Source organism: the organism of the source record quoted next (genome assembly GCF_019968985.1).
Source record: "MAG: Porospora cf. gigantea B chromosome Unknown PgB_NODE_14_length_79105_cov_124.187, whole genome shotgun sequence".
Lineage (NCBI taxonomy): Eukaryota > Apicomplexa > Conoidasida > Eugregarinorida > Porosporidae > Porospora > Porospora cf. gigantea B.
Window position 1 is genome coordinate 32,097 of NW_027178685.1, and position 18,535 is coordinate 50,631.

Sequence of the window (18,535 nt, forward strand, 5' to 3'; positions counted from 1 at the left end):
AATCGGGAATTAGATGTCGACCTGGATAGCGGAGCGGCCTGTAGCTCAGAGGAGCGAAGCCGAGGTCCGAGATTTCTTTTCCAAAGTTCGCGAGTCGGAGCAAGCGGCGGAGACCGTGGCCACTCTGGCCCGTCACTGGTTTGGTCAGAAGCAGCATGCACGCAACTACAACATTGCAGAGTTGATGGCATTGGCGGAGGTATTGGAGCTACTGCCGTCGAGTCATGCTACCCTCTTGGATTACATATGCATTGGGCTCATCTTAGACTCCTTCGTTCTGGGACTGGAGATGACTGCTGGAGCTGAGGAGCATTTGGAGTGCATTCAGCGGTGTCTTCAGGCGATGATTCGGACTCAGACACGTCAGGTGAGTCTTCAGCTGCCGATACACCAACTCCGTACCACTACTGGACGCGCGATATCGGTAGTCGTGGAACGGTGTACTCGGAAGCGCGAGTCTGATGAAGCCATGGCACCGGAGCAAAAACGAATGGAATTCCAGCTACAGCGAATCGGCTGCAACTTTCTAGAGCTGTTTCACACGGAACTCGTCTGGTGCCTAGGAGACCAGCGGGTGAAAACTGCGCAAGTGCTGCTCCAGCCTGAGTTCTTCGCCTTGATTCTGGCATTCTATGGCCGGTCTGACGAGCATCCTGTATTTCGACGCCTGGCCTCTGTTGTCTTCGAATCCCGAGGCGCCCGCGTCTCCGACGTGTCACAAGTCCTGCCCTTCGTGACTGGGCTCACTCACCAAACTTTCTCGGAGCAGTTCGTTCCCTTCGCGGCAGATCCGCTGACCGCCAGCCGACCCTCTTCACGCTTGTTCTCTCCAGTTGTGGAAGCTTTTGCCAATGTCTTCTCGCCTGAGTTTTCGTCTCCGTTGACCCCTCATGACCTTCAAGTAGGAGCGCTCAGGTTCCTTCACCACTTGGAGGCCTCCGCTTTCCAGATCATAAGCACCCATTCCGCCTCCGTTCTCCAAGGTCGAGAGACTGACGTGTTAGAGAGGCTACCCGAGATTTCCCGCTTGGAACAGTCGGCGGGGATGTCCTACCGCTCCGCCATCCACATCATTTTCCTGTCCCTTCTTGAGATGGTGACCTCCGACCCTCTCATGGGCACTTTACATAAGCTCAACCTTTGGAACCTGTAAGTATTCTCTATACAATTTGCCTCATGGAGTCACAGAGTGTTGAAGTGGTCGTTTGTTGACAGGAATCCGACAAGTTTTCAGTTTCGTCTGGTATCACGCTTTGCGGAGCAAGTTTCCTCGCAGCTCTGTGTGACCACCAAGCACACCAAAGAGCTATTATGGGCTGGCGTCGTCACTGTCGTAGAGCTGCAGCCCGCTTGCGCCCAGAAGCTGCTGACCTTAGTCGTGCAGGAGCTGGCGGTGAGCCCGTCGAAGGCGGGTTTGGCATGTCTAGCATCCGTGATAACCACTCTCGGCCGCCTCAACGCCCAGGACTCACTTTTTGGCGTCTTGACGCAGCTATCGGACGCTGTAGTACTTGCGCCCCCTGTGGTCGCCGCTTTCTGTGAGCTTGCGAGGCAAGGCTCGCCCTCTCAAGCGGCCAGAGTGGTGCAGCAGTGCGCCCTCTGGGCCTCTGCCACGCAGGGGGACGGGCCATTGTGCATACTGGCTCATTTGGTCTCCGAGCTGGTCGTCAATGATACAAGCGTTTCAGCGTTCCAGCTGCTGTTGGAACCTCTGACCCAGATTACCAAAGGGCTCAAACCCAGCCGTTCCACTGCCATGGTCACTCTCTGCTGGTTCGAGCTGCATGAGGAGATACACCAGCTAAACCACGCAAAACTACCGTCTTTGGCTCCGCTGGAGAAAATGCTACGTAAGCTGGGGGAGGAAGATGCCGACTTGAAGGTGGGTCTGGCGCTGGCGATTTTGCAAGCATCCTGCAGAAGATTGCAGCCTGTATCGGAAGCTGTGGTGGCTGCTCTCAAGGCTAATGCTGCCAAAATCCCTTCTGAACTCGTTAACAATTTCGGCCTCATCGTGGACTCAGTTCCTTCCTCGACGAACCTGGGTTGGCTGGTGAAAACCGGTGTCAGCTTTGCGATGGCGAATCCAGCCCGAAGGAATCATGCACTGGACAGCCTGCTTTCGAGGCCCTCGGTGGCCGATAAGGTGTGGATCCGGCTGCTGACTGTCGAGGAAGACGTCGCTCAGCTGCTTGCGCGCAGGTGCGGTCCTCGCGTGTTGCGGAATCTTTCGGAGGAGACGCTGCAGGCTGCTCTGGAGTGGATTGGAGAGCTGAAGGACGGCGTCACCGCGCTGAAGCTGCTACGAGCGATGCTGAACGACTCCAGGACGATTCCTCTGGCTGTGAGGGCACGGCGGACGCTGTGTAAGCGGGTGGTGGTTACGGGGGCGGACGCACTCGACCTGTTGTTCGTGATGGACGCCGATCCTCGCCTGGCTGCCGCTGTCGTGAAGCGTGTGGGATGTCTTCAGGGTACGGAGCTGTCGCTGGAATCAGAAGAGGGCGCCGAGCTGTTGTCGGATCTCTTGGCTAAGAAGGGCGTCAGCGGGGCGGGCAGCTCAGCTTTGGCCAAGATCACGTGGAGCCCCAACCTAATACCTTTCATCGATTCGGAGCCAAAGCTCAGGGTGCTGTTGCGCGTTCTTGCACTGCAGCCAACTGATTTGCAAACCTTGAAAACCCTCAAACGACCGTTGAAGACGTGGTGTTCACTGGAGTGCGCGCGCCTCTATTGCAGCCTGCTGGACAGCCGCGACGCTTCGCTGGCCGCCAGAGTGATGGTAAGGGCCATGCGCCAGCACTGTGCTGAGCTGGTTAAGAGGCCCGATGACACTCTTGCTCTCACGCTCAACCCCAAGTTCCCCCCTGATGCTGCAACCGCCGTATTTGTGACAGAGGCAGCTTATCTGACCTCTCTGTTTGAGCATGCCAACGGAGGAGATCGCCTAACGGATGTCCTGGCTGACTTATGGCTGCTGACGGAGGTGCTCTCCCATTACGACGCCATCCGCACGCTTTTGAAGCCCCTGTTCTGTCAGGAATCTGACGACGCCGTAGTGGAATCCATCATGTCTCTACTTCGGGTGGCCTTCCGTGTTTCTGCGGAACGGCGGCGAGACCTTGCCCCCTCTGAGGCCGACGCCTACGCCTTCACGCTGCTCTCCACGCTGACGATCTCGGCTACGCGACTTCTGTACAACGTGGCTCGCAGCGCAGTTGTTAGCGCGAGCGGAGCTACCCGCGGCGCCTCCATTGGCAGTCGGACAAGTGCGCTACTGGTCGCTGCTGCCGCAGACGCTCTAGAGGTGTTCGAGACTCAATCTCAGGGTGGCGCCTCAGTGTCAGGATTCCTGTGTGTGGCTAGCTTGGAGCTCTGCAAAACAGCAGTGATGGCCACCATCCGTCTTGGCATTGAGGTCGAGAGTCCATTAGCTTCCCAGGCAGTGGAATCACTTTGGTCTTCGCATTTGCCACGTCTTTGTGCCGTGTTTCGACGCGTCCTACAATGCGCTCTGACTGCACCAACAGCAGGCTGTGGGCTAACTGCAGTGGGACTCGCCAACAGGATAATGTCGTCCCTGTTAAGCGACTTCCGCAGTACGAAAGTCTCGTCGCAATTCGCTTCCGTGGCATTGGTCTCTGTGATCCAGAAAACAATGCACCTGAAGTCACACGGAGCAAACCGCCATACCACCCCTCCACCGCTCGACCCGAGGTGGGCGCCGATGACACTAAAGAGCGAGAGCGAGACGTGGGAGGAGGTCTTGAAGGTGTTCCGTGGAAACTGGGCCGCCCTTATTCGAGTTCTTCGTCGTGACCGCGCTGTTTTCCAGGCAACGTTTGCAAACTGCCGTGCGGACCAGCGCGTGGAGCTGTCTAGGCTTACAGAGCAGTACCTGCGAACTCGGAAGAGAACACTTCCGAATTTGGAGATCGAGAACTCGAACAAGCGTATAAAACCCGATCTGAGTCACATAATGAGCTAATGAAACTTCAAATTTAGGATGAGACCCCATGAGAAAGACGAGGACAACTCTCCGTTAGAGGGGGGCTGGGCAGGCGTGTTGGGCAGGCTTCACAAAAAGTCAGACGCGTTGGAGGAGCCAGAAATGTGAGCGGTGTCTCAATGTCACACAGTGATGCTAGTCTCTCCGAGAGCGAATGTCGGACGCCAGGCAGGCGTGATAGCGACGATCCCACTCCTCTGGAGCGCTTGGACAGCGAAGACAGCCGACCTGATGTTACGCACGAAGAAGACCCTTCAAACCAAGACGAGAGCCCACTGGTCTTGAAGCTACAGGCACGGATGGCTAATCTGTTGTTGCGGAGCCTCGAGAAAGACGGTACGGACAACGCGCCCGTCAAGCCTCCCGAAGCCCCTTCAGCTGTTCCAGAAAACCCTTTGACAACCATCCCCGAGGTAATGCTTCAGGCGTCTTCTGCCATAGTGCAGCTGCGTAAGGGGTTGGCAATACATGTGGACATCGGGGTGGAGATTATGGCCTCTACGGGGGAGGTGCATCGCGACCTTGGGCCGGCGGGCACCTTCTATCAGCTCCTCCCCACCAAGGATCAAACGACAGTAGGTGTGCTCTCTATCTTCGAGATAACGTGCACCAGATCATCCTTAACACGCTACTCACCCGACACCGATTCATGGCTATACCACTTGCGCTACACGGAGGCTGTGTATACACAGCCATGAAGCGGAAGCACGTGGTGATTACCGGTCGCACAGGATCTATGCGTCGGGTCTCCGTCGAGTCTCGAGCGCTTCCCGTCCGCCAGGCCACAAAGTTCATTACTCAGTCGACATCTGTGCTGGACGGCACGATGAAGTCGCTAATTCGCTCGGAATGCGGAGACTCGGACTGGAAACCGGGCCAACCAGTACCTATGAAGCTCTTTGGCCCTCTCGACCGTGTGCTCTCCTCCTGCCATTCACACAAGCTTAACGAGCTTACAGGCGGTCTCGTACTATTGGAGGTACCTGAAAGCACGCTACGCCTGCGTCTGGGACCAACAGATATCCTCCATTGGGAGAGCGGTCAGCTGATAGCCTGGTCCTCAGGTGTGAGCTTTGACGTCACTCGCTCCCTTTGTAGATCGGTGCTCAAGTCTATCAGAGGTCCAGGGACGATCTGGATATGCCGAAGCACGCTCCCTGGACGATTTTTGTTCTTTTGTGAGGGTTTTGCGGAAGGCTATCAGTTATCATGTTCCAGGAAGCGGGCCAGTGAGCATCTCAACGAGTTTGTCAAGATCCTTGGGCGGCTCCTGCCTCGCTAGATCAAAGCTGCGTTCCATGTACTTCTTGGGGTTCTTTGTGACCCACCGAATCTCCTTATTGACCAATCTCACTGCCGGATCGGACTCCTCATCGACCTCCGACTTAGATCGATGTGAAGATCGATGCGAAGATCGATGCGAAGGCGTTTCCGCTGCAACTTCTCCAGCTGAAGACGAAAGAGACGAAGTGACTGCGGGAGCAACGGTGGGCTGAACGATGAGCGCCTCAATAGTGACCTGGAGGTCGCTGATCGCCTCTGTGTGGGCTCAGGACTCTGGACTCACTCTTTTCTCGCCAGTTCTTCAGAGCTCGGAACATACAGTATTGTGCTCTCAAGTGCCGTCTGGGCTTTTGACTGAAGAAGTGCAGCTCCGCGTAGAAGTCTGACAGAGTGACGTTGAGAGCTGGTAGCGAGTCTTCCAAGCATAGTTGCAACCGTACACATTCGGGGTATTCGGTTGTTGGCTTCGTTTGGGTTTGCAGGGCGAACAGGCTCTCAGTCGAGATACCGTCGATTTCGTAGGCCTCCTTAGAGATGAGAGCCACATCGAAAATGGAAACGTGCTGCGTTGAGTCCTGTTGAAGGTTCGTTTGGTCCTTCATTCGCTTCATTCGCTTCCAGAAAGATCTCGCTGGTGTCTCCTCCAGTCCGATGATTGTCTCTGCAATAGACGGATCCGAATTCTGTAGAAGACATCCGATCTCCTCTTCGAATCGTTTTTTCTCCTCGGCGAGCCACTCGGTTTCCTCTGCCTTCTCCTGCCGAAATCCCTCCACAAACGTGACCACATCCGCATTCACCAGGTCTCCGATGGTTTGATGTTTGGCCACCCAGCTGTAGGGCGTGAGAATCCGTGCAAGGACGCACCGTACCACGAATTCGAAGTAGCAGGTGGGGAGGAATTGGAGGTCCATACCCGTGGTGTACACATTGTTAATGCCGTTGAGGATGTCGTCGTAGAAGGACACGTCCCGGTCGCGAAGTTTGTAGGTGCGGCTGTCATCGCCTTGAGCGGGAGCTGCCACCAACAGCAGCTCATCCAAGTCGGGAAGGTAGACAACCCATGGCTCTTTACGGTTGATCCACTCGTCGAATCTAGAGCACCAGACCCCGATAGATCGGAACATCGGCACCTTTCCGATACTGGGCGCTGTTGCCGCCCACGAGCAGGCTGCCAAGATCAAGTGTCCGGCAACGGTCAAGAAGAAGGCGGCATTCACCAGCACTAAGCAGGTGAGAGCGATCAAATTGATGTGCATGTCGATGTTGAATCCTACGATGAGCATCTGGCAAAAGCTGGTGGTTATCCAGGCGACGAACATCAGCTGCTCGAGGCGGTGCAACAGCCGCTTCTGACGGAGATCGAAGGGTTCAACCAGCTGGTGTAATATTAGGAAGGCCACACCGAGCATCAGAGTTCCCATCGTGCTGCCATAGGCGCTGGCGACTAGTCCGTTGACGCCCACGAAAAGAAATTTCCGTACGAACACGACCGACTCCCAGAAGAACGCCTGGTTATTATAGCCGTTCGACAGGAAACCGTACTTGATGAGCGTGTTACGCGTGAAGAGCGTGTGCCGATTCTGTATCAAAGGCACTGGAGGCTTACCTTGTAGAGCGCGACAGCGGATACAGCTGGGATCCCGAAACCATAACAGACTATTGCTAGTAGAGCTAAGCAAAAGTTGGCAACGAAGTTGGGGTTGCTCCAGGCGCACTGCGTCTCAGAGGCAACGTCCATTAAGCTTACGCCCTCGGTCACTGGCCTGCATATGAGCATCTGAAACGACCTGTTAGCAAGGTCATTGTAGAAGAAAAACGCGATGACGACGTAGAAGGAGACGATGTCCTCTGCGAACCGATGCAGCATCGTGAGGGACGTCTCTTTGGTAGCCTTCTGGTACCTGAGAAGGCCAAGCGCGCGTTGCTCGACCATCTCCGCTTGCAGTGAGTTCGCCAGCTCAGGCTCGCCTATCTCACGAATGGTCGAAATGATCATCAGCTTCTTCCTGCTGTTCCGTCTCGAGACGGCGGCAGCAACGATGAAAATTAGAGCGGCTCCGCAGGTTACCATAAGCGACACAAACAAAGGCTCCATAAAAAGAAGCAGGCTCTCTGTCGTTCGGTAGTAGTCGAAGGAGTGGGAGGGGTCCAGGGTCTGCAGGACGCAGTAGCCCAGCCCCTGCATTATGTCGTCGATGCTGAAAATTCGCACGAAGGTCGCAAACTGCTGGATCATCCGGAACAGGGGATACACAACCTCAGGCCACTGCATTCTCTCAAAAGTCGGTGCTAACCTTAATTCCCTCTTCGTTCTGTAGGATGAACATCTGGCCGAGCAGCGACATATATCCGAAGCAGATCTTCAAGATGATCGAGTGCAGTGCTACGCGGTCCTGAGCCCCGCGGGCGTTGAGGTATTGCGTGAGAAAGATTAGCATCGTGTAGAGGCCAATGACGAAGAAGTACACGAATACAGCGACTGTCTCAGCGAACAGGCACCCGGTGCAGTCGAAGCTGTTGATCTGCGTTAGGACGCAGCAGCTGGCCCACCCTGTAATACCGAGTGGCGCACGCTCGACACAGCAGGCCGCCGGACCCTGCGCGACACCCGTTGGCCTGAGTGCCTAGACACCCCGAGTGCCCGCACTCCTTCACCACCCAGTGGACAACGTAGGTCGCGTCGGAGGCGTAGGTTTCGAAGTCTAGCATCTGGCGGTTGATGTGCCATGAGAACCGAATGAAGTAGTCCAATTTGTTCAGCTCGTAGACGTACTCCTCCTCGATGCCAGATCTGATGTCGGCAACGCTCACACCCGGATTCGCTGCCGCGATAACATTCGTGTTGGAAATCTTAAAATGGAGCTCAGACAGCCGCAGCGGCGAGTGGCTCATGTGAATTGAATACGGGTCTGACGTCCACATGAAGTAGTTCCCTTGCACAGGGATGGGCTTGGCATGGTCCATGTGTCGAATGAGGAGGGGCAGCTCCAACGGGTCCGCAACCGCAGCCAAATCGAGAAGATAACCGTTAAATCCCCCAGGGCAGACCGCGACGTCCGGACACACTAGACACATGAAGGTGGCGTCGTCGAGGTAGGTTCCCTCTGGACAGTAGCACCTGTTTGAATGAATGGTCCCAGGATCGCTTGTCATGGTCGCAATACAAGGCACGCACGGATCCGTCGACACCGCTTCCTTGAACAACCCCGCAGGACAAACAGTGCACCCGTCCTCGTGACTCTCGTACCCAAAGGCACAGAGGCATTGTGTCAGAGTCGTAGGCGCTTTCACGCCGATCGGGATGCGAGCATTGATTGGGCATTTGCGGACGACGTGGCCTGGACAGTAGTAATCTCTGTGAAGGTTTCCCTCATTGCACTCGACGCAAAGGTCATCCAACAGGCGGTATCCGGCTTTGCAGTAGCAGTCTAGAGGACTGCTGCTCCCTGCGCTCTCGGTGACACTCATGAGAGGGCAGGCCTCGCAGATTACTCCGTCTTCGGAGTACGTGCCAATAGGGCACAGGGTGCACTGCGAGGAGCCTCCGGACATTGTGACCTCGTTGCCGACCGGACAGTGGCAGTCGGCTAACGAGTCGCTGCCTGCCTTGCTGTTTCCATAGGGACAGCGTTCAGGGAGTCTGTGTACTCTGCCATGGGACCGGCTTACGTTTCACCAGAGCAGAAGTCTCCAGCACGGCACATCTCGCAGGTATCGAGCGAATAGATGCCGAATCCAGGTTTGCAATAACAGTCCTCATGTGTGATAGATCCTCTGATGGCTGTCTTCATGTCTGTGTGGGTACCGTGTATGATACGTACTCGCGGGGCACAGCACGCAGTCGACATTGCCTACGGTGTCCTTGTAAGAGTTCCTCGCGCATGAGTCACACCAACCGCCGGTGACGAGGTCAAACACAAAATGGTACCCCATGTCACACATACACTGAGACGAGCTGGAAGATCCAGCAGGTGACGTTTGGTTCGGCGCGCAACGCTCTACTTTTGCGCCGTGGCAGAAGTAGCCGGCTTCACAGGGGGAGCAAAAGTTATTGTAGAAGAAGAATCCGTCTGTGCATAGGGAGCAGTTGAGTTCGCTTGTAGAGCCCGTTCCCGGGCTGCTGGAGCCTTTGGGACACGCCACACACGACCGAGCGCCCCACTTATCGTTGTAGAAACCCCTACTGCACGGAATGCAAACTGTACTGCCAGGAATGCCCTTGGTGTAGTAGCCCTCAGGGCACACACACTCATCGGCACTCGCTGCACCAGGAAAGCTGCGCTTGGCAGCAGGACACGGAACCGGCTGATGGTGGGTAGGGACGCAGTAGAAGTCTGCAGGACAACGCGCGCAGAGACTGGACGCGCTGTCCACCGCAAGGCCGGCTTCGCAGGTGCACTGCCTGTCTGTCGGAGTCACGGCGCCCATGACATCTGTGGATGAGAGTGTGGGACAGCTGCCTGTGCAGGGCTCCGGTCCCGGACGCTCCTTGTAAGTGCCAGGAGGGCAGGGCACGCAGGCGTCGCCGGTGTCGTTCATCTGTTGGCCTGCCAGGCAGACGCACTCGTGTGCGGACTTTGCCCCCGCTTGCAGTGTGGTCAGTTCTCCAGGGCACTTAACACAAAGACGAACACCGCCGTCGGTGTCTACCTCTGAGTAGCTGCCCACGGGGCAGACCTCGCACGGGGCGGTGGATATCGTGGACTCCACGCCGCGGCCAGGTTCGCAAATGACGAGCAGTCGCTGGGTTTGGTTCTGACTTGCTGTAATCCACTGGCCTCCCAGGTACTCGGCATAGTCTATCTTGTATGAGAAATTGCAACTCGCATTGTCCTGCTGTACAGAATTCTCATTGATGACGGTGCACTTGTCGTCCGTCGTCGTGTCGCGGACGCCCACAAACGCCCTTTTGATGAGAATGGGATATTGCAGCACTCCCGGGTGCGTCGGAAAGAGGGCACCAGACACCTCGCCACTTGTCATGGCCTCGTTGAACCCCTCTTGAGGCAGGGAGACGTGGAAACATCTGACAAGAGATGCGTCACCAAGGGTTGTTGGTGCGCAGGCCAGCAGTTTGCTGTCGCTCACGAACCGAAGGAAGCCAGAAGAGGCGTACGTCGCGCTCGAAGCCGCCGACACACGCGACGTGTACGAAACTGATTACCGACCACCAAGATCTCACATCGCATGACCTGTGTCAAGCGGCTCAACGTAGTGGTGCCGCCGGCCACCACGGTCTTCGCCAACAGGAAGGCCACCTGTTGTGTGCGCGCGTTCAATGCGGCCACCATGATGGTCTTGCGGCGGCTCTGGGTGTGTATGGTCAAGGCGTCGAAGTTGGTGAGCTGGTTATCGACCCGGTGCCGGTAGAAGTCCTTCGCAAAACGCATCTCCTTCCACTCACTGAATATTTTGCAGTCGTCCAGCTCTGCCGGATCCTGCACCACGCTTGAGTACAGAAGATCATCATAGCGGCCCAGAAGCAGACAGACGACTGGAAAGTCACTGCCAGGCGAGCACTGCAAGTCTCCGTCTGCCACATATGAAAAGACCGTCATCCATGTGCCTACTCATGCCGTACCCCGTGGTGGGAATCTTGCGTCGGACATGCGCGAAGGTTTCGACAGCTCGGCCACGGAGCTGATTGCTATCCCATCAGGATCTCACCGACTGCATACCGAACACATGGACTCCGTCGTCATTGAGCTGTGACCCTCTGAGGCTTCCGATGCACCAAGTCATATCCGTAAATGGGTCGCTGTGTGTATCCCAAACGCCGCCTACGCAGTTGTAGTGGTGGTCGTTGTTGTGGTGCTGTAAGCATGTGACCAAAGCAGACACCGAGACCTACGTTGTAGTCGGCGGCTTGCAGTTTCTGTCTCTGAGTCCACTGACTGCCTGGTAGTCAACGCCCAGTTCTACGGTAGTGAACATCACGCAGTGCAGGGTGCCAGGCCAGAACGAAAACATCTTGCATTCGGCGACCATCAGACACATGGATTGGCAGGAGTACACGTCCTCCGACTGGAACTGTGTAAAAACTGGGTAGTGATTTCCCTTGACCTCGTGGAGGAGGCATGAGTCACTGTATGGATCTATGGTTATCGCAAGGAGCTCTGTGTGGTCGGTCTGGGAAGGAGTCAGATCTCTATCGCACCCACCTCCAAAGCTCTAGGCTCCGCGCTCTCTGCTGGGGGGATTGCGAAGCACCCCGCGCTGCAGATGTTCTTCACGTTACATGGGTATTGAGTAGAGTTGGCGGGGTCCAAACAGGTTATGCAGAGGGCCCCATGACCGGCCACCAACGGTTCGCAACTCTCGGAAGTCGTAGTGGTCATCTGCGTGGTGGTAGTGGACTCTGATGTCGTGGTTCTGTGGAAGAGGTGAGGCAATGAGTTGGGGGCCCTACGTAAGCATGGTCGTGGTGGTCGTCGTCGTGGTAGTGGTCGTCGTCGTGGTAGTCGTCGTCGTGGTGGTGGTTCTGCTGTGACAAGCTGCTCAGGCTCACGTCGTGGATTCTATTCGTTTGGCCGCCACCATCACGTTGATGACCCCGCCCATCCCAACTACATCTTTGCGCCAATCAATTTTGGAAGCTTCTTCGGTGATGTGGAGGAAAAAACTCGACGCCATATGTGTAGAGACAGACAATATAAATTTTCTTGGACCTGAAGGTTGTCGATTCACGCTCGGAATTCCGAGGTCAGTCTCAGACGCAACAAATGCCAACGCCGAAACCTTCATCGTTGTCGTGTCGTACACGTCACGTACACAAACGGCAGGTACCTGGATTCCACTTACCTGCCTGCACGTCCACACCAGGATGGACTCCGAATCAGAGTCGCCGATAACACCCGCCACGGCGAAGCTGTCTGGTGACACCCAGATTGCAGGTCGCACGACCGGTCCAAAGAAAAACGGAAGTTGATCAACAGGATTCGTCATGCCGAGAGCCACAGTGACGTCCACGAGCTCATCGTTGACTGATGCCTGTATGGGAGACTAAAGGAAGCTACCATTTGGCGAAGACACAACAGGTGTGGTGTCACCTCACTATCCCCTAACGCCTGCTTTCCTACTTCGAACCTGGCGGCGTTCCAGCGCTCGACGATGTAGAAGTCCTCGAAGAGCTTGCGCAGCTCCACCATCTTATCGATGTCCAGGTCCTGGTTCTTCGTAGACTCGCAGAGGTCATCGATGTAGGTAGGCGATTCCAGGCTTGGGTCAAACGCCACTTCCAGCAGAAAGAATGACGAGGAGGCGGGCTGTTGGAGTGGCGAGTGAGGCGCGTTCGGCACGTCATCGAGCCTCACTGGTCCCAGCGTGAACGTAAGCTGGTCACCGTACATGACACCGATCTCCGGCACCCACATTGCCTGCTCATATATGCTCCCCCCGACGTTTCTTAGGGCGCTCGCCGAAGATAGGGCAAGGGCCCACCTCATATTCATGTTTAGGTGTCACAATAATATTAGATACGCTGTGCTTGCAGGGTACAGCACCGGATGACAAACTCAGCTCACACGCACTCGCTGTCCCAGTCGATAATCGACTGCACCATCCTCTGCTCCTCAGGAGCCATCCCGCCTATAGCCTGCCGAAGCTCGCCAGCGATGTTCGTCTGGACCGGGTTCCCTTCGATGCAGAAGGTCTTCAACGCTTCGAATTCCAAAAGCTTTCCCGCTAGAGAGAGCGATTGTTGTAGGGACAGAATGTTCTGCTGAACCCCAACAGTTGCCGCGCCTGACCAGACAGCAGGGTCACAACTCGACCCTGGATAGGCTGCCTCTTCAAGCAACGACCTCACGCTGCCGGCGAAGTGGGGGCCCAGGCAGCAACAAGCCATACTTAACACCTCCACACCCAAACCCATCCATTCGTGAGGCTCCAGAAGGAGGCTGACGAACAGCTGCGCCGAAAACTCGTGGTCACCTAGGTTGTTACAGTCGAGCACTAAGCGTCGCGGCTTCACAGTTCGGATGAATTTCAAAATGAAGAAGCAGTCGCTCTCGCATGCCAGGCTCAGGTTGTTGAAGGACAGATCTAGATGATCGGCCGTAATATTGATATACTGAAGGAGCAGTTGAAAGTCCCCAATGTCTTCAGGCGTCAGGTGCATTCGTGACATGTTCAGCGTCGCCAAGTGCAGGCCTGGGTCGTGCCCGTATATCCCAATCAAAGCTCTCCAACCGGCATAGAATTCGTTTGACGTTCCGGAGCAGCACTCCAGGTCCAAAACTTGAATGTGGCGCTCTTGAAGGAAGAACAGCACTTCATCAAGCGGATTTCGAGTGAACGTCATGTGGTGGAGCCCAAGCGTTCGGTGGCGGAGGAAGTGAAGGGAATGGGCGAGTAGGCTCTCCGGGTTTCCGGGAATCAGTCTAGTGTAACTTGCCGGCTCCCGTACGTCGAAGCTATACCGGGGAGTTTCCTGTGACCCTCGGAGAATCTGTAGAGCCCCTTCCACCCTTTTCCGAGCATCCTCCGCGGCGGCCCGCATCTCGTCCCTGTGGATTTCTTCTTTCTGCTCGCGGAGGATAGGCTCTACTCGACTCCATTCCGATAGGACCGTTGCGCGAGGAACGGCGGCTTTCACCCCATAGAGCGCGCTCACCGAATCGATGACAGCATCGTAAGCTGCGTTCCCGCCGTCCAAAATGCGGAGAACAGGTCGGCGAGGGTGTCCAGTGGGGAAGACCTTGCCTCTCTGGTCGTCGGACAGGCCATCAGCAAAGATCGACACAAGCCCAGGCAAAAAAGGGGCCACCAACACGCCTAGACATGTCAAAAGATCCCGGTCCACCAAGTGGCCTGTCACATACAATACCCGCAGCGTCCCGAATCTGCTTTCTCGGAGGCAGCGAGCTTGGATGCTGTCTGCGTGAAAAGGGGACTTGCAACCAACCAAAGAAGGGCGCGGAGAACATGGCACCGTTCAATCGGAGCTCCAGCAGCCTGCCAGTGGTCGTCAGGTCGAAGAAGACGTCCCCCAGCCAAGCAGGCGAGACATGACTCAAATCGTTCTCGGACAAGTCAAGTATGCTGGATGTCTAGAGTTCTCGTCGCCCTACAACGGCTGTGTGGCTTTGCAGAAGTCAACCAGGGGCGGCAGGTCCAGCAACGCGTAGGCCGCTATACCGGTTCGAACTAGGCTTATACGGAACAAGTTCACTGGTTTATCGGGTAACCGAAATTGCAAGGACCCAGAACACCGCTCCAGATCGAGTGTGGTCATGTGTGCAGGCATCCGCTCCAGTAGTGACTCCAGTCTAGCACTCGCAACGCGACACTGTCGAATGAACAGAGACGGAAAGGGCATTTCGGAGAAGTGGCGAATGGCCACCGCGTCCTCGGCCACCTTTGCGCCCATCTTGAGGCCCGAGTCATCCATGCAGTGCTCCGGACAGCCTGGATTGTTGCTCAGGTCCAAAACCTCCACAGTCGAGTCTGCATTGTACAGGTAGTCCTTCAGCGACGTGAGCTCGGCTTCCCCAAAGTTGTTGTTGTTGAGCTGCACCACGCGCAGGCGGGCACCCTCGATTGGTCCTCTCAGCCCTCGCACAAACTTGTACCCCAAAGAGTTGAACGACAGACTGAATGAGGCAGCTGTGACAGACACACTCAATAACTTCGAGACTAAGGGCTCCCCTGAGGAGCTTGGAGCATTCGATACCGTCCTCCAACTCGCAGTGATGCATGCTTATTGCTCTTAGTGGGTTCCGCAACAGCAAGTTGGTCAGCCCCGCCTGAAGAGATTCCATTGTGAGCCTGTTATACGACAGGTCTAACGTGGATACGTTGTCGAATGCGTTTAGAGTCTCGTCCAGCAGCGAGCAGTAGAGCGCGGCCCTGTGGGGCGTGAATCCAGCTTGGGTCATCGAGAGGTTCTCCCAGGAGCGGTGTTGCACTCCATGCGCGTCTTCCAGCTTGGCAGCGCGCTGCAGCGCCTTGATGTCTTGTGTAGTCGCCTGATACCGATCGAGATGAAGCGTCTGAGCCTTTGATTGCCACATGGAGTACATAAGGCTAGGATGTACACGGCTGGCAGGGCCGCTGCTGTCTATATACTGCAAGTTGAACCATCTGTGTCGCCAGGACTAAACGACTCACACACGGGCCATTATGGCGGACCAAGCCTCGGTTGCCACTTCTGGGTAGAATTCGACGGAGATCAGGTCGAGAGTTTTTTTCTGGCCGTGCTGCGTCAGTCGGGTCGGCGCCGCCCACCAAAGCACCAAGTGGAAAGAGGGACCCTACATCCAGTTCTACGCGTTTTCCAGACCGCCGTCGCGACTTCTGATCTTTGCGGATCCACTTCTGCACGGAGGTGGCTTCCATGTTGAACGGGTGGGGTCCGCCAGCATTGAGATCTAGGCCCGTAATGGTGTAAATCGGATCGAACTGCAGTCGTTGCGCCCATTGTGGCGGGGGGCGGCACAGCACAGGCGCGTGGTCAGGGAGGAAGTAGAGGGCCAACACCAAACTGCGGGAGACGGTGCTGGTGTCCGGAGGAATCGGTGCGCCGTCCTCTGTGTGGGGCGGTGCTTGCCAAAGTAGCAGTCCAGCCGCCTTCAATTGTGCCCAGTAGACGATGCCGTCATTTGCGCGGGCCCAACCGCTTATCACCGTAATGGAGCTGAACACTGCAACCAGGTTGAAGCTGGTTCGACCCCAATTTGGTCGAGCCTCATGAGGAAGAGCGAAAGCGACTACATTCCGTTCTGCCGCCTTGATGTTCGTAGCTAGTTCCACATCGACCTCATCTTTCAGGAACTCATGCACCTCCCCGTATGTTACCGGAGGCAGGGGAGCCGCCTCGTCCAACATGCCAGTGTCGTCCACATCAACATGTGGATCCAGCATGTGGAGATCCCGGAGTCTTCTGATGAGCGTTGAGACGTCAGATGAACGTACCTGACGGATTAGAGTTCTCTCTCGAAGCCGCTTCTTCTCCAGCAGCATCTCGTGCTTGGCCATTTGCGAGCGGAGTTTGGCCTTGTCTCTGTCTAGAATAGCGGATCTCCGCTCATTCTGCCTCCTCATGCGTTCCCACGACTCCTGCTCTCGGACTTTCGCGAGCTCGCGCTCCTCAGCCTCTAACCGCAGCCGCACTATGTAGAATCGCCACGACACTCACTGGCCAACTCTTCCAAAGAGACCTTGGGCTGCGCGTTGGGGTCCCACACTTGCTCCTCAAGAGGAACCGCCTTCCAGGCGTCCTCCAGTTTCCCCGGCCGTTCTGTAGTCACGTACGTGTCCGGTAGCTGCTCCGCCAGCCCGCGCATCCTGAAGGTCAGGGCAGCTGTCACGGGCAGGCCTTGTCCCTTGCGCTTGGTGATGTACCGACCGAGAGAATCCAGCGAGAAAGCCCCTCTGTCGAGGTGGCGCCTGGTGACCGCCACGGTTTCCAAGTCGTTAAAGGCGGCGGCTGAGGCGGTAAGCCCATTCCATACTTGCACGCGATGAATATTTACCTCATGTTCGCGATTCCGAAGTGTAGAATCTAACACGGGTTTTAGACCGCTGTCGATATTGAGGAGGAGAATGCGCTGCTTGTCCTCGTCAATACCCTCGTAGTACAGGGCTTTTCGGCTACGCCCGAGGTTGAACACCCTGTGGCAAGCCAAGAGCCTGTCCAGGGGAGGTGGCCGCTGGATCTGACTTCCTCGAATCACTAACGTTCTCATCTGCGCCAAACATTCGTCTGAGCGCCTGCAACGAAGCGGGTTCCTGCTCATGAGACCCCGTCTCGATCATTTTGGTGGGAACTCCCAGCAGTGCGCTGGTTCCGCGACAGCTTCGCTCATCAGTGGGAACCACAGGGGGCATCGCAGGCTTTGTTTTTTCCGGCAGCCGTCTCAGGCCTTTGCTGAGCATTACAGTCTGTTCTATGTCCACGGGTAACACCGTGCTCACTTCGGCAGTTACCATAGGGAACTCCTCCCTGCATACTCCCATATCCCGCAGCACATCCAGGCCCCAGTGATCTGGGTCGAGTGTCGCACAGCTCGCTAGCTCGGGTCGCAGATCAGCAACGAATTTTCTTGCGGCTGGCGTGACGTCAAACTCCTCGCTCTCTATCTCAGTCCGCGACTCAGTCTGCGATTCAGCCTGTGAGTCAGGCTGGAAAGTTTGGGATGTATCCACAAAGGATTCCTGCAGTTCATCAATCAAGAGGACGGTCTCGTCAGTGGAATCCTCCGTCGTAAGTCTCTCGGCACGTAGCACCGAATCCTCCGCAAACCGGGCAATCGCTGGGGGTAGGTCGTCGACATCTTCGGGGGCTAGGGGTTCAAGGACAATACGCCCTTGCCCTTTGGCGGGGTCTCGAAGTTTCGCTGGCGGTGGCTGCGCCGCCTGAATGTGCGCAAGTTGAACCACTTCTTTGGCAATGACGGGCGGCCCGCGTTGGGCAGCCTCCGGTGCGATTGTCTCCTTGGCTCTGCGCACCGCTTTGTAGTCACCTTTGGATATCAACTGGGTCCAGTGACCTTCTTGTGTGTTGAGAGCCATACATCGCCTAGTCATTTCATCTGGGACTACTGGACCGCTTTCTAGGGGTTCCTGGGTTAATGGCAGACGGTAGGCACCGCGAACGAATCCCTCGGATGTGCGCTGCAATTCGGGTCGTCTGACATCGGTTGACCGAGGAACGGAAATGGCGGGCCTGGGCCAACGAAGAGCCGAAGACGGATGGGTGACGGGCAAACCAACCTGAGGTTCAGGCACCACTTGAGGAGGTTCTTCCGAAGGTAGAGTCATACAACTTCTCAAGTCGTTCACCGCTTGGAACAGGTTCTGGCCAACAGGTACGGTTTTGGGGGGCTCGCGCCTCGGAAGTGGTGCAGGTGGGGGTTTCAGGGAGTCTTCCAACTCGCCTGCGTGGGTCCAGTTTAACACGCTCACGCCTTGCTGTGCGGAACTCCATGACAGATTTCTTTTTTTTATGCACCACTGACATCGAGAACAGATGATAAACGTATCGGATCGTTCGCCAGAAGAGATGGACATCTGAAGCTCCTCATCGTGATTGTATCAAGCCGCGAACCAACGAATGTTGAACTGAGCTAACAGGGTGTCACATCCCTACGCTGACACCACGAGCAGCCATTTCAATGTGGTTGTGTTATCAATGCTGCGACAGGAAAAGCCTAACAGATACACCGCCTCTGAGGAGAAAGCGACGCTGGTCACCATTTCTCAAAGGTGAAGTGCGTTTACAGCATTTTGCTTGAAGTG

General features: G+C 56.0%; 4 protein-coding genes across 13 annotated transcripts; 2 read left to right on the plus strand and 2 right to left on the minus strand.

Moving 5' to 3' along the window:
• Window positions 1-13: 13 nt before the first annotated feature.
• On the plus strand, window positions 14-3,988 carry KVP17_003613 (uncharacterized protein; the record flags this gene model as incomplete). Its single annotated transcript, XM_068521127.1, has 2 exons — window positions 14-1,149; window positions 1,189-3,988. The coding sequence occupies 2 exons, from the start codon at window positions 14-16 to the stop codon at window positions 3,986-3,988; spliced, it is 3,936 nt and encodes a 1,311-aa protein (XP_068378458.1).
• Window positions 3,989-4,128: 140 nt separating this feature from the next.
• KVP17_003609 (uncharacterized protein) lies at window positions 4,129-4,707 on the plus strand (the record flags this gene model as incomplete). The annotated part of the gene is made up of 1 exon (XM_068521119.1): window positions 4,129-4,707. The coding sequence occupies one exon, from the start codon at window positions 4,129-4,131 to the stop codon at window positions 4,705-4,707; it is 579 nt and encodes a 192-aa protein (XP_068378451.1).
• A 509-nt stretch (window positions 4,708-5,216) lies between these two features.
• On the minus strand, window positions 5,217-12,669 carry KVP17_003615 (uncharacterized protein; the record flags this gene model as incomplete). Of its 6 annotated transcripts, XM_068521131.1 has the most annotated exons (14): window positions 5,217-5,548; window positions 5,577-6,876; window positions 6,903-7,562; window positions 7,591-7,818; window positions 7,847-8,936; window positions 8,966-9,089; window positions 9,118-10,452; window positions 10,479-10,829; window positions 10,867-10,936; window positions 10,964-11,143; window positions 11,192-11,425; window positions 11,458-11,701; window positions 11,805-12,286; window positions 12,346-12,669. In XM_068521131.1, 14 exons carry the CDS (start codon window positions 12,667-12,669, stop codon window positions 5,217-5,219), a joined length of 6,954 nt encoding a protein of 2,317 aa, XP_068378462.1. The 6 variants fall into 6 exon arrangements, with proteins under 6 accessions (XP_068378462.1, XP_068378464.1, XP_068378460.1 ...); XM_068521133.1 differs by lacking the exons at window positions 7,591-7,818; window positions 7,847-8,936; window positions 8,966-9,089; ... (6 more) ...; window positions 11,805-12,286; window positions 12,346-12,669 and having other exon boundaries at window positions 5,518-6,876; window positions 6,903-7,568; XM_068521132.1 differs by lacking the exons at window positions 5,217-5,548; window positions 5,577-6,876; window positions 6,903-7,562; ... (7 more) ...; window positions 11,192-11,425; window positions 11,458-11,701 and having other exon boundaries at window positions 11,801-12,286.
• Window positions 12,670-12,815: 146 nt separating this feature from the next.
• Window positions 12,816-18,224, minus strand: KVP17_003606 (uncharacterized protein; the record flags this gene model as incomplete). Of its 5 annotated transcripts, XM_068521112.1 has the most annotated exons (9): window positions 12,816-14,173; window positions 14,202-14,338; window positions 14,368-14,889; window positions 14,918-15,379; window positions 15,407-15,495; window positions 15,524-16,407; window positions 16,434-16,947; window positions 16,976-18,174; window positions 18,203-18,224. In XM_068521112.1, 9 exons carry the CDS (start codon window positions 18,222-18,224, stop codon window positions 12,816-12,818), a joined length of 5,187 nt encoding a protein of 1,728 aa, XP_068378444.1.
• Window positions 18,225-18,535: the final 311 nt, after the last annotated feature.